Here is a 21949-nt window from a genome sequence, read left to right as displayed (position 1 = left end):
AGTACATTACATTAGTGTGGAGATTTGATGAAGTGTTTACTTAAGGGGGCGGTTCATTAGGAATTTGTTAACATTGGACTTGAAGACATCCAAGTTGTAGTCCGGTGGGAAGCAGGCAGACGGAACAGAGTTTTTTTGTTTTTGGGTTTTTTATTTATTTTTTTTTTTACTATTACGTCATTATATATGAACTAGTAGAATACTCGTCCCAGGACAGGTCTTTCAATCATAAGTGCGTCCCTCTTTTTCCTAAGATTCTTATGGATAGCTCTGCTTTCAACGAAAAATCGACTCTAAAACTTTTTTGTTTCTGACCAAATCTTTCTTGGCGTCCATATATTGAATCCTGTGCTCTTTCTGTTCCTTGTAAAGTCGGTTCTTTCAATTGCTCTAAACCAGGGTTTCCCAAACTTTAGGACACCATAGAGCCTTTGAGCAGGGCAAAGGCCTATCACGAAGCACTAACAAGACAATTCCCAAGCTCTAAACATTTTCTTACACCTGAGGCTATTCTCTATTTCTACAAATCTCTTATCAGACAATGGTTGGAGTACTGCGGTCATATTTGAGCTGGGGAATCTCTGTGCCATTTGAAGGTTCTTAAAAAAACGTAGAGAAATGAATCTGTAATTTGATTGGCCCCACTCTTTTTTCTTCTTTCCAGCCTCTCTCTCACAGACGTGATGTTGCTAGTCTCAGTCTTTTTTATAAATACTATTATGGCGTGTGTTCTTCTGATTTATCTGATCCATTCCCTGCTTCATTTGTTCCAGCTCGTTGAACTTGTTAGCCTAGTGGTCCCCATCATATTTTGATATCTCATTGAAATACATCTTCCTACTTCAGAAACTTCTTTCCAAGAACTGCAAGTCTGTGGAACTCTCTTCGTGCTGTCCGTTTTCCTCCTATCTATAGCCTTGGGTTTTTCATGATTAAAGTGAACAAGCATCTCTGGTCTTTGCTATAATCATCTTTTATTCTTGTTAATTCTTTATATCAAGGGGCTTTTACTCATCTCATTCAGAAGTCATCCTCCTGTTACCCATGACACCGAGAACAAATTTTATAGCAGACAAATTTTCAATATCCACCAGTAGGAAATCATATTTTAATTGTTTTCATTGGATATTACTCTCCTTTTTTTCTCCCTGTTTGATAAGCAGCTAAGCCAGGTTCGACTTGGAAGAGAGAGAGAGAGAGAGAGAGAGAGAGAGAGAGAGAGAGAGAGAGAGAGAGAGAGAGAGAGAAATAACGGTAGGAAATAAAGACAGAAAAAGAAAGCGTAGAAACTAAAGAGTGAAAAACAGAAGAATAACTCCAGCAAAAACAGCGATTTTTGCCTGTTTTGATTTATGTATTTAATCGCATAGTCCTTTTCTAATTGTTCTGGTGGCTTAATTGGTTAGTATCCTGTATTATACATAGAGGCTCTGAGTTTGAACCTCAACTGTGATATAAGTACTTTTATTTTAACTTTGTTTCAAAGATTGAAATCAAAATACAGTGCTAATAAACCTTATGTCTAGAATTCTTATTTTAATTTCGATCGAAATCCATTGTATAATTTTTATTCTAGAAAATGACTAAAAATGAAAAGGTAAAAGAAGAAACTGCTTATTTGCCAACACACAAGATCAATTGACAAAACCTCCAAGAAACCATGCGTATTACCTCAGGATGTCTGAAGTCAACCCCAGTACAATAGTTACCAGTAGAAAGCTCAATCGCACCACCCCATATAAGGAAGGAAAACGCAACGCAAATATGGATTCAAAGCATCGAGGACACCAGGGACTTACAAATCCAACAAATTTTAAAAGATGCCCCAGATACCTCCAGACTCAAGTTCTGAAAGCCCTTCTACAACTCAAAAATCCAAAATTTCGACCCAGTTGAGATATGGAAGGAGGAATAAAGAAACAAAGGAGAAGACATCATTGAAGGCCCAACGTTACACTTCCAGGTTTGTTATAAATAGTAGGAAGCAGTGGGTAGCCACAAACCAGATCAGGACTGTAGGAAACAAACACAGGTGGGGACAAATAAACTCCCCAATCTGCCCAAAGTGCATAGAAACCCCTCCCCCCTAGGACACAGGCCATCTGATCCTACACTGGAAGGAGGCTATGCTATATCTATCTGAAGACAATTTCTCAGACTGGCTAGAAAATAGCAGTGTACAGATCTAACCCATACGATACTACTACTACGACTACTACGACTACTACTACTATTTAATGTCGAATGACTATGGATTAAATTTAATGCAAATCTGAAATCAATCCATGACACGTTTCATGATGAATATTTTCAATGCAACCAACTGTTGGTTGTGTTTTTCTAATTCTTTTACTTTTTTAGTTTAAAATAGTAAAAAATGCTGATGACACAACCATCTATGACAACACATCAAAGGCCGTAAATGACAAAGTTCTCTCTGATTCTCTCTCCTCTGATCTCAAGCGCGTGGTACAATGGAGGAAGAGGTGGCTGGTTACCTTTAATGCATCTAAAATCAAGCTCCAATCTTTATATCATCAACGCTCTGATCCCCATCTGGCATCAATTGAAATGGATGGCTCTCGTCTAGGGGAAGCTCCATGTTTTAATAAGCTTCTGGGTTTGACCTTTACTACTGACCTGAAATAGAACACGTACATCAAGTCAGTTGCCAAGGTTGCTGGAAAAATGGTAGGATCCTTCTATCGCTTCAGAAGATGTCTCACTGCTGATGCAATTCTCTATCTATATAAAAGCCAAGTACGTCCAAGGATGGAGTACTGCTGCCACATCTGGGCAGGAGCTGCTAAAATCAGCCTATCCTGCCTTGACAGAGTACAAAATAGGCTTCATGGCTTAATGGGGGATGCCCTTTTCTCTTCCCTGACGCCTCTCTCCCACAGGAGAGACGTTGTGAGCCTGTCTTTGTTTTATCGTTACTTCCATGGCAACTGCTCGTCTGAGCTCCAATCTCTGGTCCCCTCCTCGCCAATCTTTCAAAATAAACACCCGTCTATCTGAAACCACTGTCAAAATTTTTCCCACTCTTTATCTGTGCCAAAACCAAAACATAGATTCCATGAACAAAGCTTCTTTCTTAGAAGTGCACGCCTGTAGAACTCTGTTCCGTTTGCCTGTTTTCCACCTGACTGCAACCTGGATGTTTTCAAGTCCAACATAAACAAATTCCTGATGAACCGCCCCCTTAAGTAAGACACTTTATCAAATCTACAATACTAATGTACTGTACACCCAGTAACCCTTCCGGGCCTTGATAAGTGGTGACTACCTTGTAAAAAAAATAATGTTTAACGAAAGACTCACCGTTTTATTAACATCATCATTAAGCAATTCAAAGATGTCGTGTTTTCCTTGCATATCGGGGTGTTTCATTGTCTTACTCAATAGATCATCTTTGCACATCTTCGTCAGCCGATGACCAAGTAAGTAGTACATGTACATCACCTAAAAGACAAACAACAAACAAAATGTATTTTTTGTTTTGTTCGAATTACTGTTCTTATCTTACAGTTCTGCGTTTTTTAAATTCAAATCCTTGGAGTGCAGAGTTAACTCCCTTTTCATTTCTAGCCAAAACATAGCGACTTTTACACCTGAAGAAGTATGGTGAGCTACGATGTTCACTCTTTCGCTGCCGGAAATTCAAGTGCCCCGAGACGTTTTCTGCGCAAGCGGCTAGAGGCGCCCTTTTTCTTTTTACTGAATTGCTCTGGAGGTTCAATGTTTTGATTTTTTTTGACCAATCAGAGAGTTTTCCGGGCTGTCGGAAATTATGTGTCTTTTTTTTTTTTTTTTTTTTTTTTTTTAACTCTCAATTTATAAAAAAAGATTTATTATTTTTTAGGAAATATTTCAATGAAAATAATAGTTCATTTATGAGTGAACAAAAGGGGGGAATTAGTTGAGATTAAGGAAGTTTTAAAATAATTGTTTACATAAAATTAATTAAAAATGAGCATGCGATAGTAGAAGGGGGAATACAAAAGTTAGTTACTGTGTCTGTGTGTTCGCCCACATTGTTTTATCAGCCGACTCGCCTGCTACGTTCACAGTGTTGTCGCGTTAGTTTTGAGCTGCAGACAGTAGTGATATATATATCTTTCAACACTATCTCTGAATTTTTGTTAACTGCACTTTTTTGGAAAATACAGAGGTTTTTAAAGATTTTCACCGGCTCCCAGACACATAATTTCCGACAGCCCGGAAAACTCTCTGATTGGTCAAAAAAAATCAAAACATTGAACCTCCAGAGCAATTCAGTAAAAAGAAAAAGGGCGCCTCTAGCCGCTTGCGCAGAAAACGTCTGGGGGCACTTGAATTTCCGGCAGCGAAAGAGTGAACATCGTAGCTCACCATAGAAGGTTACTTCGGCCAAAATATTGTGCAGATAACACTTAAGATGAGAACAATTATTTGATTCATCTAAGCAATAAAAACCGTTCTTATCTTGTTTATTCCAATATTTTATTGCCTTTATCTATTATTTTATATTTATTGAAATCTGTGGGGATTTCATAATTTGTGTATTCATTTTTATTTTTGCGAACTGTTATCTTCATCTTTATAGTTTTTGTTTCACCACGTTTCGGCCAACTCATCCTCTGGCTTTCTTCAGATGGTTAACCGTGACAGAATAGGAATGCTGAGTTTTATAACTGTATCCCCAGTAATTACTGCGCCTTAACTACCTGAAGAAGGCCAGAGGATGACTTGGCCGAAATGTGGTGAAATAACAATGAAGATGAGGATAACAGTCCACAAAAAATGAATACAATCTTTATTTAGTTCTATTTTTAACTGTTCCTAGTTCTTCTGCAATTATTGGTATCACTCTATGTTTCTTCATGTCCCATATTCATTATGAAACAGAAAGAGCGTCAAGTCATTTCAATTTTCATATCAATTCACCGATTTGATAGAATGTTTCTGAATTTTTGAGATGATGATAACATTATGTATTACTTGGGATGTTCAAACTATTGTTCTCATCTTGGTTGGGTATTCTCACAACGTTTCGGTCGATGTAATCTTTGACCTCCTTCTTCCACAATCTTGATAATGGCTCTTATTGGTGAATGGTGGAAATAATTTTTTTTTCTTATTTTTGTCAACGAACTATAGTTGTTTAGAATTCAAAATTACGACCTTTTTTCAGATGTATCTTGCTGAATTTGGGAATCTTTCTGTCAAACTCGGGAATCTACACAGAATTTCAAATAAAACCCTTTATTTCATTCCCAGGGGTAGCATAATCTCGTTCCATGACTGGGTAGAATTCCTAAGTAATTCACAATCATATTTTGAGTGTCATGCGCATTGAGGATTGAACCTTCAATTGAAAGAGGAGTGTAACTTTACAACTGAATTTTATCAAGTACAACATATATGACGGACTCTCTCGTTGATTTCGATGTATAAGGTTCCAACGACCATTTAAAGAACCTTGTGTTTGAATCTAGAGTGACATTTAAGACCCGCTAATGAGATGAAACAAAAACCACAAAAGAGTGTGGACCAAGAGTGTGTGTTGCTCTAACACCCTCTGAAACTCTATTCCTTTCTCTTGTTTCTTTAGCTTGACGATGTTGAATACAGAGAAATTCTTGATTCCAGTGTAAATTGCACTCCTCCAAGCCTTACAGTCTGAGGCAGCATTCTCAAAAATAATGTGCGCAATATTTGCAGCTGCAAGATTACTTTTCAGTTTATCCTTAAACCTGACAATGGTCAACCAACATTCCGTTGACCATCTTCAAGCTGATTGTACCTGAGAATCTTTGGAATTCTATCATCTTACATCCGTACAACATGACCAGCCCATCATAACTGTGCCCTCACGAGGAAGCTCTCAATTCCACCAATGTTACATATCATTAGAAGATCAGCATTGCATCGTCTGTCCTTCAGGGTTAATCCACAGACTGCTCAGAGACATCCCTTGTGAAAGACGTCCAACTGCTGAATCTGTCTACGATACAAGGTCCAAGACTCTGATCCATACAGAAGAATAGTGAAGACAATAGCTTTGTTAGCCTTGCCTCGACAGTCGAGTTTTAAATTTCTTTCATCTTTTTATGCACCTCTTATCTTTCTTTTAATAATATTATTTGAACTCATTCCCTTTTCCTTGTACCTATTTGTGAATTATTCCATGGATTTCTGCCTTTTGGATTACTTTGGGCCATCTTCCAATTACGCGATTCCCTTGGATTTTACTTGTGCGAATGGAAATTTAACCAACTTTCTTGGATTCTGCATTTTTGGATTTTACCTCATTGGATACTTTACCCTTCACCAGACTATCCATTCACGTGAAATCACTTTTTTTTCACCCTATTCCCTCTGCTCCACTTTTTGTTATCAAGTAAGATCTATGACTTACTTGCAGTTTCATTCAATACTTTTGCAAGCAAAATCTGATCCCGCATTTTACTAAATCCTACCCGTTGATGAGAAGGAAAGTATTTCTTCGAAACTCCGCGGATTAAGGACTATCCACTTATTTAGTGTTTCCTTTTCAAATTAAATATGTTTTTAACTCTTTTTCAAAGTGTTTTTAACATGTTTTATTAACTACTTGCTCTTATATATATATATATATATATATATATATATATATATATATATATATAAAATTATTTTTTTACTATAATAATTATTAAATACCTACGGACACTAGTGTTTCATCCTTTCGGGAATCTTCAGTGCAGGGTGTCACGATTAATACCAGTCAAACGATTCGAACCCTGCATCACGAGACATCTCTGGCTCGGTTTAGCGAAGACCTAATCTATTCGGCTATATATATATATATATATATATATATATATATATATATATATATATATATATATAAGTAGTAAGATTATACACCTAGAAACAAAAATAGGTTTAAATTCATAGTAGATTGATCGAGTACAATTCTATGTTTTGAAACATATGAATGTTGTTTCTTATAAGAGAACTTGAATGCCTACTGGAGAGAAATTAAATGCCTACTGAAGAGGACTTGGACACCTACTAGTCACTGTCCTTGAGTTTCAACCCGGCATACAGATACTTCCCTTTACAACTAAACCCTGACTAAATATTCAAATAGCGTAGTATTCGAAGCTCAAATAAGATCCTCCACGTTTGGCTAACATGCACTGACTTATACAAGGGTTGATGCATTGTCTCTAACTGATACTCCACCAGACTAGATGAATTCTTGTCCAAGAATCCAGTAAGACCAATAGGCCCAAAGAAAGGTATATAATGTAGTTAATTGATCAATAAGAGAGTTGAAAAATAATATTCCGAACTTCTTTACTAACACAACATTTGAGAGATAAAAGGAGATTATATCGACAGAAATGTCGTGCAAATAATATTCAAGATGAGAAGAGTAGTCCGAAGAATCCAAATAACACGAACAAGTTTTTTTGTTTGAAGCAATTTTTTAATGAAAAGTTGAAACTAAAATCTTTCGAAATAATTTTACTAAACAAGTCTGCCCAACTTACCTGTGACCATCGTTTTTTGTGCCGAATCTTTTTCTTATCCTTCAGATGAACATAGAGCAAAACATCACTTTGCAGAACCCATAAAAGCTGGCCTCCATACGGAGTGATGATTTTAGCGGGAGGTTCCAATTTCACAGGCATTTTCATCACAGAACTATTTCGGTTGATTTTTTTAAAGTGGTAAAACAAAAAGAAAGAAAACTCCGGAAATTGAAAGTCAGGAAATAAAAATTCGGAAAATAAAAAAATATAAAATTTAGAAAATAAAAAAACTCAGAAAATAAAACTTAAAAGCAGAAAAACTCGGGAAATAAGATTTCGGAAAATAAAAGTCAAATAATTTAAACTGCGAAAAATTAAACTTAAAAAAAAATTTAAATTCAGAAAATTAAAAATTTAAGTTCACAAAATAAAAATTTAGAAACTTAAAAATTCTAAAGAAAAAAGAAAAAAAGAAGAAAAAAAAGAAGAATTCAAATTAAAAAAATTAAAGTTACCTGTACCCAACACAGCCTCTCGAAAATCCTTAATCATTTTGAACTCACACAGAACAGCCTTACAAAAGAAACTTAACGCCATATATAAAGGCAATATATTACTCTCTCAACAAACACAAAATTATATTAATCTCTCCCACCAAGAACTAATTGAACATCAAAAAGAATTTTTCGAATTCGGACTCAATTTCTATTTATTTAGCACTTACAACCACCAAAATAAAAAGACCGAAATTGAACTTTTATATGCACACCTTATTAGCTCAATATTACAGCACTAAAAAAAAACATGGCTGTCATCATTCCGAATACCAAAGAACCAAGGTCGAAAATACCAAGGTCGAAAATACCAAGGTCGAAAATACCAAGGTCCTACACAGTGATACAAATGTAAACAGGCTAAAATACTGTGAATGTTATACATAAAAGCGAAACAAACTCAAATAAATAATATAAATTATGAATGCAGTTGGAATGCACCAACACGTAACCATGACAAAATATATAAATTTTAACACATGTAATACCAAAAGTAATTTTTTAAAAACGTAATGGACATAATCTGTTTTAGTTGAAAGCGCTCGCTATGCAAAAATAAACATATGGATCCAACATATACAACTTTGATAAAAAATAAAAAAAAATAAAAATTCGGAGATTGAAAAAAGTAAAAGATATTAATCAAACAAAAAATTCCGTGCTTTTTAATAACACACACACGCACGCGCGTGCACAAGCGTACATATATATATAGCAATTCACAAGTGCATTATTCTCTCATACATTGCAACATAACCACACCTTTGATTTTAAACAAGCAAAAGTAGTTAAATTCATTTCAAATAAACCGCGCCGGAGACTCCTTGAATCTGCGCTTATCGCAATTTCAAGCACTATTAAACAACGTGGAGGTTTCTATAACATAGCGCCATTAATAAGTAAACTGTTATTAAAAGAACATTATTTAACTGTGGACACAGGTTAACTTTCTCACACCATTCAAACACTCCCTGTAATAATTAACACATAATCTCAATCAATAAATTACATAAAAAACACTAATTTCATTCCTGTTACAAACTTATATTTAAATTTCAACAGATATATCTTTTTCCCAATAAGAATATAAACTTGCGTTCATAGTTTTAAAATTAAATTAACGACTATATGACGTCACTAAAATTTCCTTTCTCTTTAACAGCGCCAGCCCCCCTTCCTTTTTGAATTTCCAACATCAATTTTTCCGTTTCTCTTAAATAGAACTGCGTCACACTGTGCACGTGAAACTTTTTCAAATATTTTTTGTACTGGTATATTTTTTGGTTTCTTAATCTCATTCACCCAGAGGAAGTCTCGAAATAAAGACGAAACGTTGGTGAACACATAATACGGTTTGTTCCTTTTTTATTTTCTCTCTCTCTCTCTCTCTCTCTCTCTCTCTCTATATATATATATATATATATATATATATATATATATATATATATATATATATATAATTTTTAAAATGTAATTATCCACTGACACGTGAAATCGCGATATATCCAGACAGTTGGCGAGATGGTCCAGTCCATTGCCGTTGGGTGCCGATTTCGGATCTCGCTAGATACAGCCACTCTGGTGAGTCGTAGACGACGAAACACGTGTCAGTGGATAATTACATTTTAAAAATGGTATATATACCGCTCCCCATATGGGGGTGCCAGATTGGTTGAAGGGGAAAGTTGTTCCAGCTCGCATTTGGGTGAAAATGCACTTTCGTAAATGGTTGAATTCATTCAAAACATATCGCTAAAACCAAACCAAAACAACATATATATATATATATATATATATATATATATATATATATATATATATATATATATATATATATATATATATAAGCAGACATTATTAAATACAACGGATACACTTTGCTTTATGATTCTTTTTTTTTTTTTCATTTTTTCGATTTTTATGTAATCTTTTTTATATCAAAATCGAAAATGTTAATGAAAGCTAATAGTTGTCACAAGCGTTTTCGGTTCGACTGCGAATCATCTTCAGGTTGAATTCATGGCGTTGATGAAGTGAAAGTGCATAGGAACAAAAATGGAAAAAAGAAAATTTATAATATTCCGAAGTTTATCATGTTTATATAATTGAGAATTCGGTAATCGTTCATATACAACAAATTTTAAGTCAGTATAAGATGACTTAATTTGTAAGCTTCAAAATTACCAGTTTTTGTAATCGAGCATTCATATAATATTTTCACAAAAACAAGACAACAAAGGTTGAATTGATAGCAACAAGTAGTGTATTTTCATTGTTCGCTACAAATGTTTCGCGACAATTCGGACAATTTCAAACCTTATATCGTTTGAAAATATTCACAAGAACGGCCTCTCTTCAGGCGTATATATATATATATATATATATATATATATATATATATATATATATATATATATATATATATATAATTTGAGGTTGCTATTTTCCAAAGGTAGGGTAACCAGTGAAATATAACGAGGTTCATACAATAGTGCTCAATACAGAAGTAGAGCAGGTTACATTTTTCTTTACATAAGCAGTAGTTTGTTGCTACACAGTCATGAGCATGTTTCGGTCTACTAATATTTACTAACTAGAGACCTGATCAGGCAACAACCATTATTTTCGAAAATGGAATTCTAATTCTACTAGTAGACCGAAACATGCTCATGACTGTGTAGCAGCAAACTACTGTTTATGTAAAGACAAATATATATATATATATATATATATATATATATATATATATATATATATATATATATATATATGAATGGTGAATCTAAAATGTTTGAAATGTTAGCTTACCTTGCTGCCTCGTCAACTTTTGTCACAAACGTTTGCACAAACTTATTGGTAACAACTTCTTCATTATCATCCAATGTCATGCAGTCATCAAAGAATATATGAGCTGTCAAAATACAAATCATCAAAAGTTATTAATTGAAAGTCATCGGAGAGGAGGTATGAACCTCTAATTCCGTCCATGTAAAACGCTTCTAATTTTCAATTATTTTAATATTTTAAACCCACAAATGCTTCTACTAGTACGACATGCTTAATGCTTCCTCATTCTTACACCGAGGATTTGAATTTAGTAAAAGGATTACAATAACAAAACAGACGATAAAAAGAATTATGAATTCATTTTGGTCATCTTTGAAGATGGAATTTTATTCCGAAACAACTTAAATTAATGTAAAATAAAAACTTACTTTGAAAAAGTTTCTAATTTTCAATTATTTTTAAAGGCGACTCAAGGAGCCAGCACATATGCTAAAAGAATGGAAAATAACTAGGACCAAGTTTAGAGATTAATAGCATTTGTGAGTCTCTAATTGTAGGAAAAACAAAAATTGTACACCCTTAAAATTTCAGTGATGGAATGGAGATAATCCCTTATCGATCTTTATTAGAGTTGCCTCCCTCTTGTCAACTAATTTTTCACAAACCACAGTCATAAAACAGAGACTAACTCAAAGAATACAAAAATATCTATGGAGCCAGTAACTTTTCTCTTTTCTTTTCCAGACAACAACCAACATGCCTGAAGACGGTCGAAAGCAAAACCAGCCGAAACGTTGCACAAATAACACTCAAGAGGAGAACAATAGTCCGATCAATGCAAATAGTATAAACAATCAGCCCTCATCTCAAAAATTCAGAAAAAGTATTTTAATACTTTATAAAGTTATTCAGTTTCTAACGCAAGACCAACATTTGGATAAACTTAAAATTTGACTAGCAGATTAACGCAGCTTCACCCCTAACAAGGTATATTGCCACTTTGAGTTAAGGGCTACCAATTGAGACCGTGCCTAGGAAAGATTATCAGGATTACATTTGGACTTCTGCATATCAGTACAGTTAAGGAAGCAGGTAACAGAAAGTGAATTCCAAAGTCTAGCTGTTCGAGGGAAGAAACTATTAGAGTAGAAAGCTTTCTGGCATTTAGTGACATCTAGAGTTGTAACCCCTACGGGCCGGAGCAAATGCACAGTCTTGGAAGAAATGTGCGCTTGGCTCTAATCCCCGTGGCAACACCTTTATCTTCGTCCAGTGGTAGGATTGTTTTCACCGCTGTGGTTCGTTTACCTGCTTCAATATCTTGGCCCGGCTTTCAAACTGCGTCAACAGGGCCGATCTGAAATGGACTGCACTTCTATGCAATACGCGTTCAATAAATAAAGACAAAAGAAGTCAACGATCAATTTTTCATAGCACAAAATAATTATTGCGCCAAAGATTATAAGTTAGAAAGTGTATAGGCGTTGGTTACTTGGTACAATTTATTGGGGCTGGCAGCAGTTCGCTAACGAAGTTCTTTGTTTGTTTATCGTCAATGTATACTTAAGGAAAAAGAATCAACTTAGAAAAAAACAATCTCAAGTAGGATGGAATGGGGGTGGGAGGAGTCGCCGAAGAAGACGCGTGGCTGTGTGTCATCTCAGATGTCTTTGCTTTTCCTAGAAATTGGAAAATTGGAAAATTGGAAGTCGGTTAGCTTTAACTCCGCTTCCTTATTTCAAATGGCTATCAGACAATCAGAAGCTGTCCTTTTGTCTTTTGCCCTTCGCTAGGTCCAATCACGTTCCGTCTCCAAAAGGGAGGATCCAAGTATTTCCATTATACCCAGAACTTCGGCAACATCCCCGACGTCAGAGGGCTTGAGGTTCATTGTCCCCTAACCTTTGTCCGACAAAATTCCATTCTGAAACTGAATTACCATATCAGTAAAAGGAAATAAATATCCAAGTGCTGTCCAGTTTTTTCATAGCACAAAATAATTATTGCGCTAAAGATTACAAGTTAGAATGTTTATAGGTGTTGGTTACTTTGTACAATTTATAGGGGCTGGCAGCCGTTCGCTAACGAAGTTCTTTGTTTATCGTCAATGTATATTTAAGTGTTATATAGGAGTTTCATTAAAAGAGTGAGAGTCTTAGAGAGAGTTTTATTATATTGGATGTTGTGTCTTAGAGAGATGTGTTGTATCTTAGAGATTGTTCGTTTTATGAAGAGTGCTCGTTGTTTCTGTTATGAAGAGATTCTTATTAGAGTTTTTCGTTGAGAGAGATGTTCGTTTTATTACGATTTTTATATGTATAAAAAAATGTTAATTCTTAGAATTGTAATGGAGGAAGCTCTTAGAGTGAGGAGACAGTCTTCAGTCAGTCTTAGAGTTGATATGAGATGTAGAGTTCACATTGTAGATATGAGATGTGTATGTAAAGACATTTTATAACACAGACATATAGACATATAATAACAATTCACTTTACCTTTTTGGTAGAATCACAACACAAAGACGAGCTTTATCAAAACATATGATGGGTTTATTTCTTCTCACGACCGGCCGTGGTTTTCATCATCAAGAATTCAAAGCTTCACATATTAAGTTTCAAAGTGACCGTCTCGCTTCTAGACGTTCGAATCCCAAACTGTAGACTATCGTCTGTCGTTCTCAAACCCCCTCTCCGTCTCTCCCGCTGCTTCTGTCTTCTTAACTCTAAAGTTTTTCTATCTATATCTAGAACTTCCCATTTTTCCATGACGTCATACACATGTTAAAACACGTGCCTTCTTTCACGTGTTCTGGATATGCGTGTCCAAAACTTTTCCTTTTTTTACAAAAGGAATTTTAACCTATACTCACTACTCAGTAACCTATATTTCCAATATGTTAAAAACATGTTTATTAAATTATCTTGTAGCTGCATTCTTTCAATTGAATTTTCATAACAAAATTGACAGTGCACATTCTTTTCTTGAAACTATTTTATCTCTAAGCTGTTTTACATTCCATTTTCTAATTCTCACACGTAGTCTATTTCTAAACCTAAATTACGAGGTTCGAATTTCGCCTATGCTATTTCATTTTCATTTTAACTAAATCTCTCTATTTTTATACTTACATGAAAAGGGGACAGCCCTTATCATGTAACATAAGGAAAAAGAATCAACTTAAAAAAAAAAGTCTCAAGTAGGGTGCAATGGGGGTGGGGGAGTTGCCGAAGAAGACGCGTGGCTGTGTGTCCGACCAAATTCCGTTCTGAAACTGAATTACAATATCAGCAAAAGGAAATAAATATCCACGTGTCGTCCACGGGCGGTTTTATAGCTTCATTCCCAGCTATCGTCTTTACTTTGATAGCCCTTCCTCTTCTCTCTAAATTAACACATTTTCGACTGACACTCAACAACCAATCTGAGACCACTAAGGAATTGGTTATAAGGTCCAATTTTATGAGAAACAGTCTTTATCTTGAAATAAACTGTTTGTCTTTCGTTTTTCTTTCTCTTTTTCTTCCCATGTCCACAAATAAGTACGTGTGCTTATTGAATTGGCGTCATATCAACCTTTTCTACAATGCCTTTTTTTGCATCCCCATTATCGTATAAGCATCATCGCTGCATCCGTGAACTTTCCACAGAGTGAGGAGGTGTAATTTTGCTGCTAGGCGGGTTTGTCAGGGATATGTACGGCGAGGGGCCATAAGTGCAACGATTTTATCAGAGCACATTCCATTAAAATACTTGTAAAACAGGCACAGGAATGCAACATTGCGGCGATGGAACAGCAGTTGGAGCCTAGTTGGCGAAGATTAGATTGGAGATTCTTTTTTTTTAATCCTATCCAAGAGGGAGAGACTAATGGTAGATGTACCAGCCCAAATGTGGCTATGCATGGGCGAATGATAGCTTTGTAGAGGTACAGGATACTCTCAGGAATGAGTAGTCTTCTAGCACAATAGAGGGAACCCACCTTCTTTGCAGCAGCCTTCGCAATGTCCTCAATGTATTTGTTCCAGTTGATATTTCCTCTGAATGCTAAGCCAGGGAGTTTGAAGTTGAATGCAAATAACAAAACCTGGATGAGTTATGAACCTCATAATTCTGTCCATTTATTCATACTGTCAGTGAAGCGTAAGAGACTCTTCTGATAGGGGCTTGATTTAGAGGAGGAAAACCTAGGTGGGGAGTTGGGCAGCAAGATGTTTATTCACATTACATTTACATTTCTACATATCAGTACGGCCAAAGAAACGGGGGGGGGGAGATTCCAAAGGCAAGCAGTCTGAAGAAAAATGCTGTTAGAGTAAAAAATCTTCCAGCATCTCAGGATTTTTACAGTTAAAGGGGTTGGATTTTGCTTCTAGTCTGGTGGGTTAGAATCATTAACCGCTAACTCTTTATTACCTGGTTGAACTAATTCGTTCAGTTGTAAATAAATGAATATAACGGCATAGATAAAGTGGAAATTGATTTAAACACGCCTTGTACATATTAGTCCAATATCTGAGTAGATTTCAGATACCTCCAGATTGCTTGCATTCAGTATGCTTCCACCTGTCTCCAGAGAGTGGAGGATTTCGTTTGTTGTCATAAACATACTTTTTTCAAGCACTATGGATAATAATCAAGGTAAGTATATGAAATGCAAAAATTCTTCAGTGGTAATGTAACTATTGAACTTCATAATTTTTTTCCAGTTTGGAGACAATCATAGCATCATTACTCTTTAAACTAACTAAAATTAAGAATAAAATATTTTTGTAATCATCTACATCATAATTCAGGTCATAATGGGTTAAATAAAAAGTCCAGCTCCAAATTCTGTATAGATCCTCGAGTTAAAGGAGACGTACCTGAAGAAAGCCAGAGGTTACATTTTGAAACCAAAAATAATGTGAGACTAACATTGAGTGTGAGAACAGTAGTCTGAATAATCCAAATTATTAATCCTCATCTAAAAAATTCGTATGAAAGAATTTATTATCTTAAACACTAAAAACTAATAAAAAGATAAAGTGCTCAGTAATAACTAGTTCTAAGTGACAGTCTTCTGAGGGTTGAAGGTTCAATCCTCAGTACAGACAATACTAAAAACACAAAAATGTTTCTAATTTTTGAAATGAGGATTCGTTATTCGTATTATTTGCAATCTTCGAACTACTGTTCTCATATTGAGTGTCATTTTCACAACGTTTCAGTTGATGTAATCTTCAACCTTTCTCACGAATTGGGGAATATTTCTGTCGAACTCAGCAATCTGCACGGAATTTCGAATGAAACCCTTTATTTAATTCATAAGGGTAGCGTGCGTTCGGTTCATTAGTCATAACTGGATAGAACTCCTAAGTAATTCGCGTTTGTATTTTCGATCGCCCACACTGAGAAATAAACGTTGTGAAAATGACACTCAAAATGAGAACAGTAGTCCAAAGATTCCAAATAATACGTACAATGAAGTTTAAGTACTGGTGTCACATTTGGGCTGGTGCATCTGCTACTGGTCTTTCAAGTCTTGACTGGGTTCAAAAGAGAGTCGCCAACCTGATAGGTCCTGAACTGTCATCTAGGCTTCAGCCTCTGTCCCATCGACGAGATGTTGCATCCCTCTGCCTGTTCTACAAATACTTCAATGGTGAATGCTCTGATGAACTGCAAACACTTGTACCTCCCCGACGTAACTACCCCCGACAAACCCGACAAGCTACTAAGTCTCATCCCTTTACAGTAGAGATCCCTAGGTGCAAGAAAGCCTTCTACTCCAATAGTTTCTTCCCCAGAACTGCTAAACTTTCTCAACTGTACTGACATGCAGAAGTTCAAGTGTAATGTGAACAGACATCTTGCCACTCATCTCCCTTCATAATACCCCTGCAACATTTGTCCTCGATAGTACCCCCTACTTCAAAGTAGCACTGTGCCTTGTTTGGGGGGAAAATTGAATTTAAAAAAAACATGATATGAATAATATATTAACAGAAATACAGACAAGTATGTTAGTTGAGTGAGAACTCCGTTCAACTGAAGGACAAGTAATGTTACGAATTTCTCCGTCTGAGTCTTGGGTCTAGACTGACTGGAAAGCAGAACCTGCTTACCGGAAATGACGCCAGGAATAATCAATTGGCAGAATCTGTAAGAGTGCCTCCCCAAGTGCTATCAAATCATAGCTGATGGAACGAGAGTAAATTACTCCCATAGATTAAATAAAGAATTCTGTTCGAAATTCTATATAGTTACCTGAATTCGACAAAACGTACTGAAGCAGACTAAGGGTTACATACTTAAAACATATTATAGGAATAACATCCGAGATGAGAACGCTAATCCGAATAACTTAAATAATAAAAATTATTAATCCTCATCTCAAAAGTTCAGAAACAACAAAAATTATATATTACTTGTACTGATCGAAATATTGATCTCATCTTGAATGTTATTTGTGCAACGTTTCGGTCGGTTTATCCTTTGACCGTCATCGGGCATGTTGGTTGTTATTTGGAAAAGAAAAGAGAAAAGTTACTGGCTCTGTAGATATTTTCGTAATACGAAAATATCTACAGAGCCAGTAAGAATTCAATATAAACAATCAGCCCTCATCTAAAAAATTTAGAATTTTAAAAAACTATATGTTTTTGATTGAAAATGAAACAAATTTACCTTCGAATTCAAAATAACCATCATCCTCATTTTCAAGTTCTTTCAAATCTTTGCGGACTTGTTGTTCAATTGACATCCTAGAAAATTAAATACGAACTATTGAAAATAACGAAAAAAAAAGAGTGAAAATGAAACGAAAAGTTTTAGAAAAAAAAAGACGTGTGTGTTTCTAATACAGAAAATATTTTAACACATTTATAAAAGTAAAGTTTAATAATAAAAAAAGCGTAATTTGACAGTTTATCTCATTGTACTCTTCTGTTATAAAGACCGAAAAGTCGAACACGGTGATTGAATGAATATCGTCACCATGCCTACGAGTTTCGGCCTGTTTTTTTTTCATGTAATATGTATGTTAATTTAATAAATAAATAGGCACTTGAGCACTAATGCAAAGGTACAACATGTTTGGTTTTCAGTTGGGACATTTGGAAAGTGCATAGCAAGGGCAGGCAAATGTACACCAGGGGACAGACAACCATTTTGTGTTTATAAGTTTTTTTAAATATTTATTTTAATTCATTAAGTGGTAACAAAAGCTTTCTCAACAACAAAAAGAAACGCGCATTCGAAAATTTCAGAATATTGGCTTTGTTACAAAAAAAAAATAAATAAATAATCTCTAATTTGTGTTAAAAAACTGCATTTTGTGTTATTATAATTTTCTTAATTCTATTTTTAAAAACAAACAACCACATACATTTATTGTTGTGAGATTTTCGATTCGGTCCTGAAATTACATTTGTCTGCCTCTGCTATGCATGCACTCTGTAAATGTCCTAGCTTAGAACCAAAAAAAGTTGTACATTCACACCAGTGCACAAGTGCTGATAAATATAATAGATAATTTTGTTTTTTTCCATGTTTCTTTTTAGCGACTTGCTTATCTAATTTATTTACTTATATATTGAAAATAAATATAATAGATAATTTTATTATTTTTTACGTCTTTTATGTCGTATGGTCAATCAATTTTTTATTGGTTGAGCATTTTCACTATATTCCGGTTGTCTACATAAGTTGTCGGGATATGCTGAGACAACATTCATGGAAATATGGGTCAGTAAATGCAGAAGTACCGAAGTATTGAAATTTCCTTCAATAACTACAAGAAACCTTCTCTACCACCAATAGCAATGGCCAAGAACACATTACCTGAAAGTACTTCTTTTAAACTCCTCGGCCTAACGTTTACAGGGAATATGAACTGGAATAGATACATTGAGAGCATTGCCAAGGCTGCTGCAAGGAAGGTTGGCTCCCTCTACCGTGCTAGAAAACTACTTACGCCTGCCAGTATCCTATACCTCTATAAGGCAACCATTCGCCCATGTATGGAGTACTGTTGTCACATCTGGGCTGGTGCATCTGCTGCTTGTCTCTCGCTCCTGGACAGGGTTCAAAAAAGAGTCGCAAACCTGATAGGTCCTGAACTGTCATCTGGGCTTCAACCTCTGTCCCATCGACGAGATGTTGCATCCCTCTGCCTGTTCTACAAATACTTTAATGGTGAATGCTCTGACGAACTGCAAACACTTGTACCTCCCCGACGTAACTACCCCCGACAAACCCGACAAGCTACTAAGTCTCATCCCTTTACAGTGGAGATCCCTAGGTGCAAGAAAGCCTTTTACTCCAATAGTTTCTTCCCCAGAACTGCGGGTCTTTGGAACTCCCTTCCGGGATTCTGCTTTCCCAACTGCAATGATATGGAGAAGTTCAAGTGTAGTGTTAACAAACATCTTTCTACTCTTCTCCCTTCATAATGACCCCGCTAATTAATTCCCTAATAGTAGCCCCCTGCTTCAAAGTGGCACTGTGCCTTGTTTGGGGTGAAAATTGAATAAAAAAAAAAATTAAAAAAAAAAAAGGAAGTTGATAGAATGACAGCCAATGTAATGATAATGATGACTATGACAATGACGATGACAATGATGATGATGATCATCATCATCATAATGATCATGATGAACTTGGGAATGGTTGAAAAACAAAAGGATTAAGGCTCCCAAAATTCACACTAGAAAATGTCCTGAGGCATAACGGATAAAGTACATGGTAATTCAGTTGTAAGTGACACTCTTCTAGAGGTTGAAGGTTCAATATTCAGATTCCAATTGCAAATTACTTAGGATTTTTACTCAGTCATGGTTGATGGAATGAAAGCACACTACCTTTATTGATTAAATAAATGGTTTCGTTTGAAATTATATACAAATTCAACAGAAAGATTTCCAAATTCGACAAGATACCCCTGGAGAAGGTCGGAGGTTATATCGACCGAAACATGAAAATAACACCCAAGATGAGAACAGTAGTCCGAATAATCCAAATAATACGAATTGCCAATCATCATTTCAAAAATTCAGAAATATTAAAAAAAATAATAATATAATTTAAACTTTGGAATTAACGAATTTTATAGAATGAAATGTAATGATGACGATGGTGATAATGATGACACTGATGATGAATCTTGGAATGACTGAAAACTTTATACTCACCTGAAAATTGACTTAAGAATTTGCATCATCTCATTTGGGGTCTCATGCCACATGGTAGCACAGGCGTAAACTTTCGGATAATATTTCTTTCCTTTCTGCCCTTCTGTATTTTCTTGATCAGAGGAGGAGTCTTTCGATTTCTCAAGTTTATACAAACTTTTACCACCAACGTTCGAATATTGGATGATTAGATTGTGGCGCCGACGACTCATTAAAATCCCTTGCTCGTAAAACACGGAACAGAAATAAGGATTGAGAAACAGTCTGAAAAGAAAAAGAAGAAAAAAAATCTTGAATTACATTTATTCAATCGCAACATAATTCAATATTTTATAATATATGATAAAAATTTAAAAATTCATGAAAATCTTTTCAACCGTCAAATTTAAAAAGTCCATGTTAATTAAATTATCTCCCCTTTGTAAATGAGCTGTTTATGGTACAATGATTAAAAAAAAAAACTTTTGTGACGCCCCAGCTCTCCACATTTGGGACTTTATACTCGATTTCCCTGTACTCAAATGGAGACAAGTGTATCTTAGACAGGTTCAAGTTAATATGGAGGTTGGAGAGGATGTTGAAACCATTTTTATGTGCATCTCAAAGGAAGGTCTAGTATTATTTACTGTACAAATATGAATGCATCGGACTCTCGATTTGAATTCTTATTATATTTTTTATGCATATTTAACGCTGCTGAATGCTCCCTCTGATATAAGCATAATAAAAAAAGCATATATACAGATAACTATATATAAAAGGGCTGAAACAATTGTATACTTGTATAGTAAATATGATTGAACCCTTTTTGAGATGAGCATAAAAATTAATGTCTGTTCCCAGTGAAGCGGTATATATATATATATATATATATATATATATATATATATATATATATATATATATATATATATATATATATATACATATATATATATATACATATATATATATACATATATATATACATATGTACATATATATATATATACATATATATACATATGTACATATATATATATATATATATATATATATATATACATATATATATATACATATGTACATATATATATATATATATATATATATATATATATATATATATATATATATATATATATATAATGATTTCGATTATCGGCAATCGTCGGGGGTATTCTGCGACAAAACTTAACTAACATCACTCCCAGACTTGTACACTAAAGTTCTGTAAATTTTAAAGAAAATCTGTTCAGCCTTTTGGGTCTATAAAGAAACGAACTCACACACACACAGACAGAGTTGCATATATATATATATATATATATATATATATATATATCGTTTCACTGGGAACAGAAATTAATTTATATATATATATATATATATATATATATATATATATATATATATAATTATAAAAATTATATATGTATGCATTTTCCACAAACACCGGTGGTTTCTCGGTGAGTACGCGGTGGATGCCAGCAATAAGGCTGGCTTTTGTATTGTGAGAGGTCATGTTGGTGACGTTCTGAACGTATGACCAAACGAAGCACAATTAAACCATGATACTTGACTTTTGTACGTTTAATTCACATGATCATGTATAAATAATTTCATAAAATAAACAGTTGGTTCTTTGATAGGACAAGGGCGCGTTCGAAATGAATGTTTCTGTTTAGAGCACAATTGAACCATGATACTTGACTTTTGCATTTTAAACTTTAAGCCATTATTTACAAATAATTTTATAAAATAAATAGATTATCTACGGAGCAATGTAGACTACAATGTATAGTTGACTAGATCAGTGCAGGGAGGCATGTGAAGCTTTCTCCTGGTACACTGTGAGGAAGGGTTCCCTTACTAGAGCAGGCAATCAATCGATTTGATCGAAAAATCAATCGATTTGATCACCTATTTCAATGACAATAAAAAGTATGGA

At 34.7% G+C, this 21949-nt stretch overlaps 1 protein-coding gene across 3 annotated transcripts in view; it reads right to left on the bottom strand.

Moving 5' to 3' along the window:
- LOC145259769 (chitin synthase chs-2-like) overlaps window positions 1-21949 on the bottom strand; it is a 298156-nt gene that overhangs the window by 40709 nt on the left and 235498 nt on the right. For all 3 annotated transcript variants that reach the window (XR_013864204.1, XM_080117512.1, XM_080117511.1), the window contains exons 27-31: window positions 20020-20283; window positions 17516-17592; window positions 10871-10973; window positions 7527-7680; window positions 3325-3465 (exon numbers count right to left, since the gene is read on the bottom strand). Coding sequence is in view for 2 of the 3 variants with exons in the window: in XM_080117512.1 (XP_079973638.1) it covers window positions 3325-3465; window positions 7527-7680; window positions 10871-10973; window positions 17516-17592; window positions 20020-20283 (739 nt within the window). In the remaining variant the exon portion in view is untranslated. The remainder of the gene's footprint in view (window positions 1-3324; window positions 3466-7526; window positions 7681-10870; window positions 10974-17515; window positions 17593-20019; window positions 20284-21949) is intronic.

The sequence above is a fragment of the Euprymna scolopes genome, chromosome 35, assembly GCF_053919585.1.
Source record: "Euprymna scolopes isolate OS-2025 chromosome 35, ASM5391958v1, whole genome shotgun sequence".
In the NCBI taxonomy this organism is placed as follows: Eukaryota; Metazoa; Mollusca; class Cephalopoda; order Sepiida; family Sepiolidae; genus Euprymna; species Euprymna scolopes.
The sequence above is the reverse complement of the archived record's forward strand: the minus strand, read 5'-3'. Positions and strand labels throughout refer to the sequence as shown.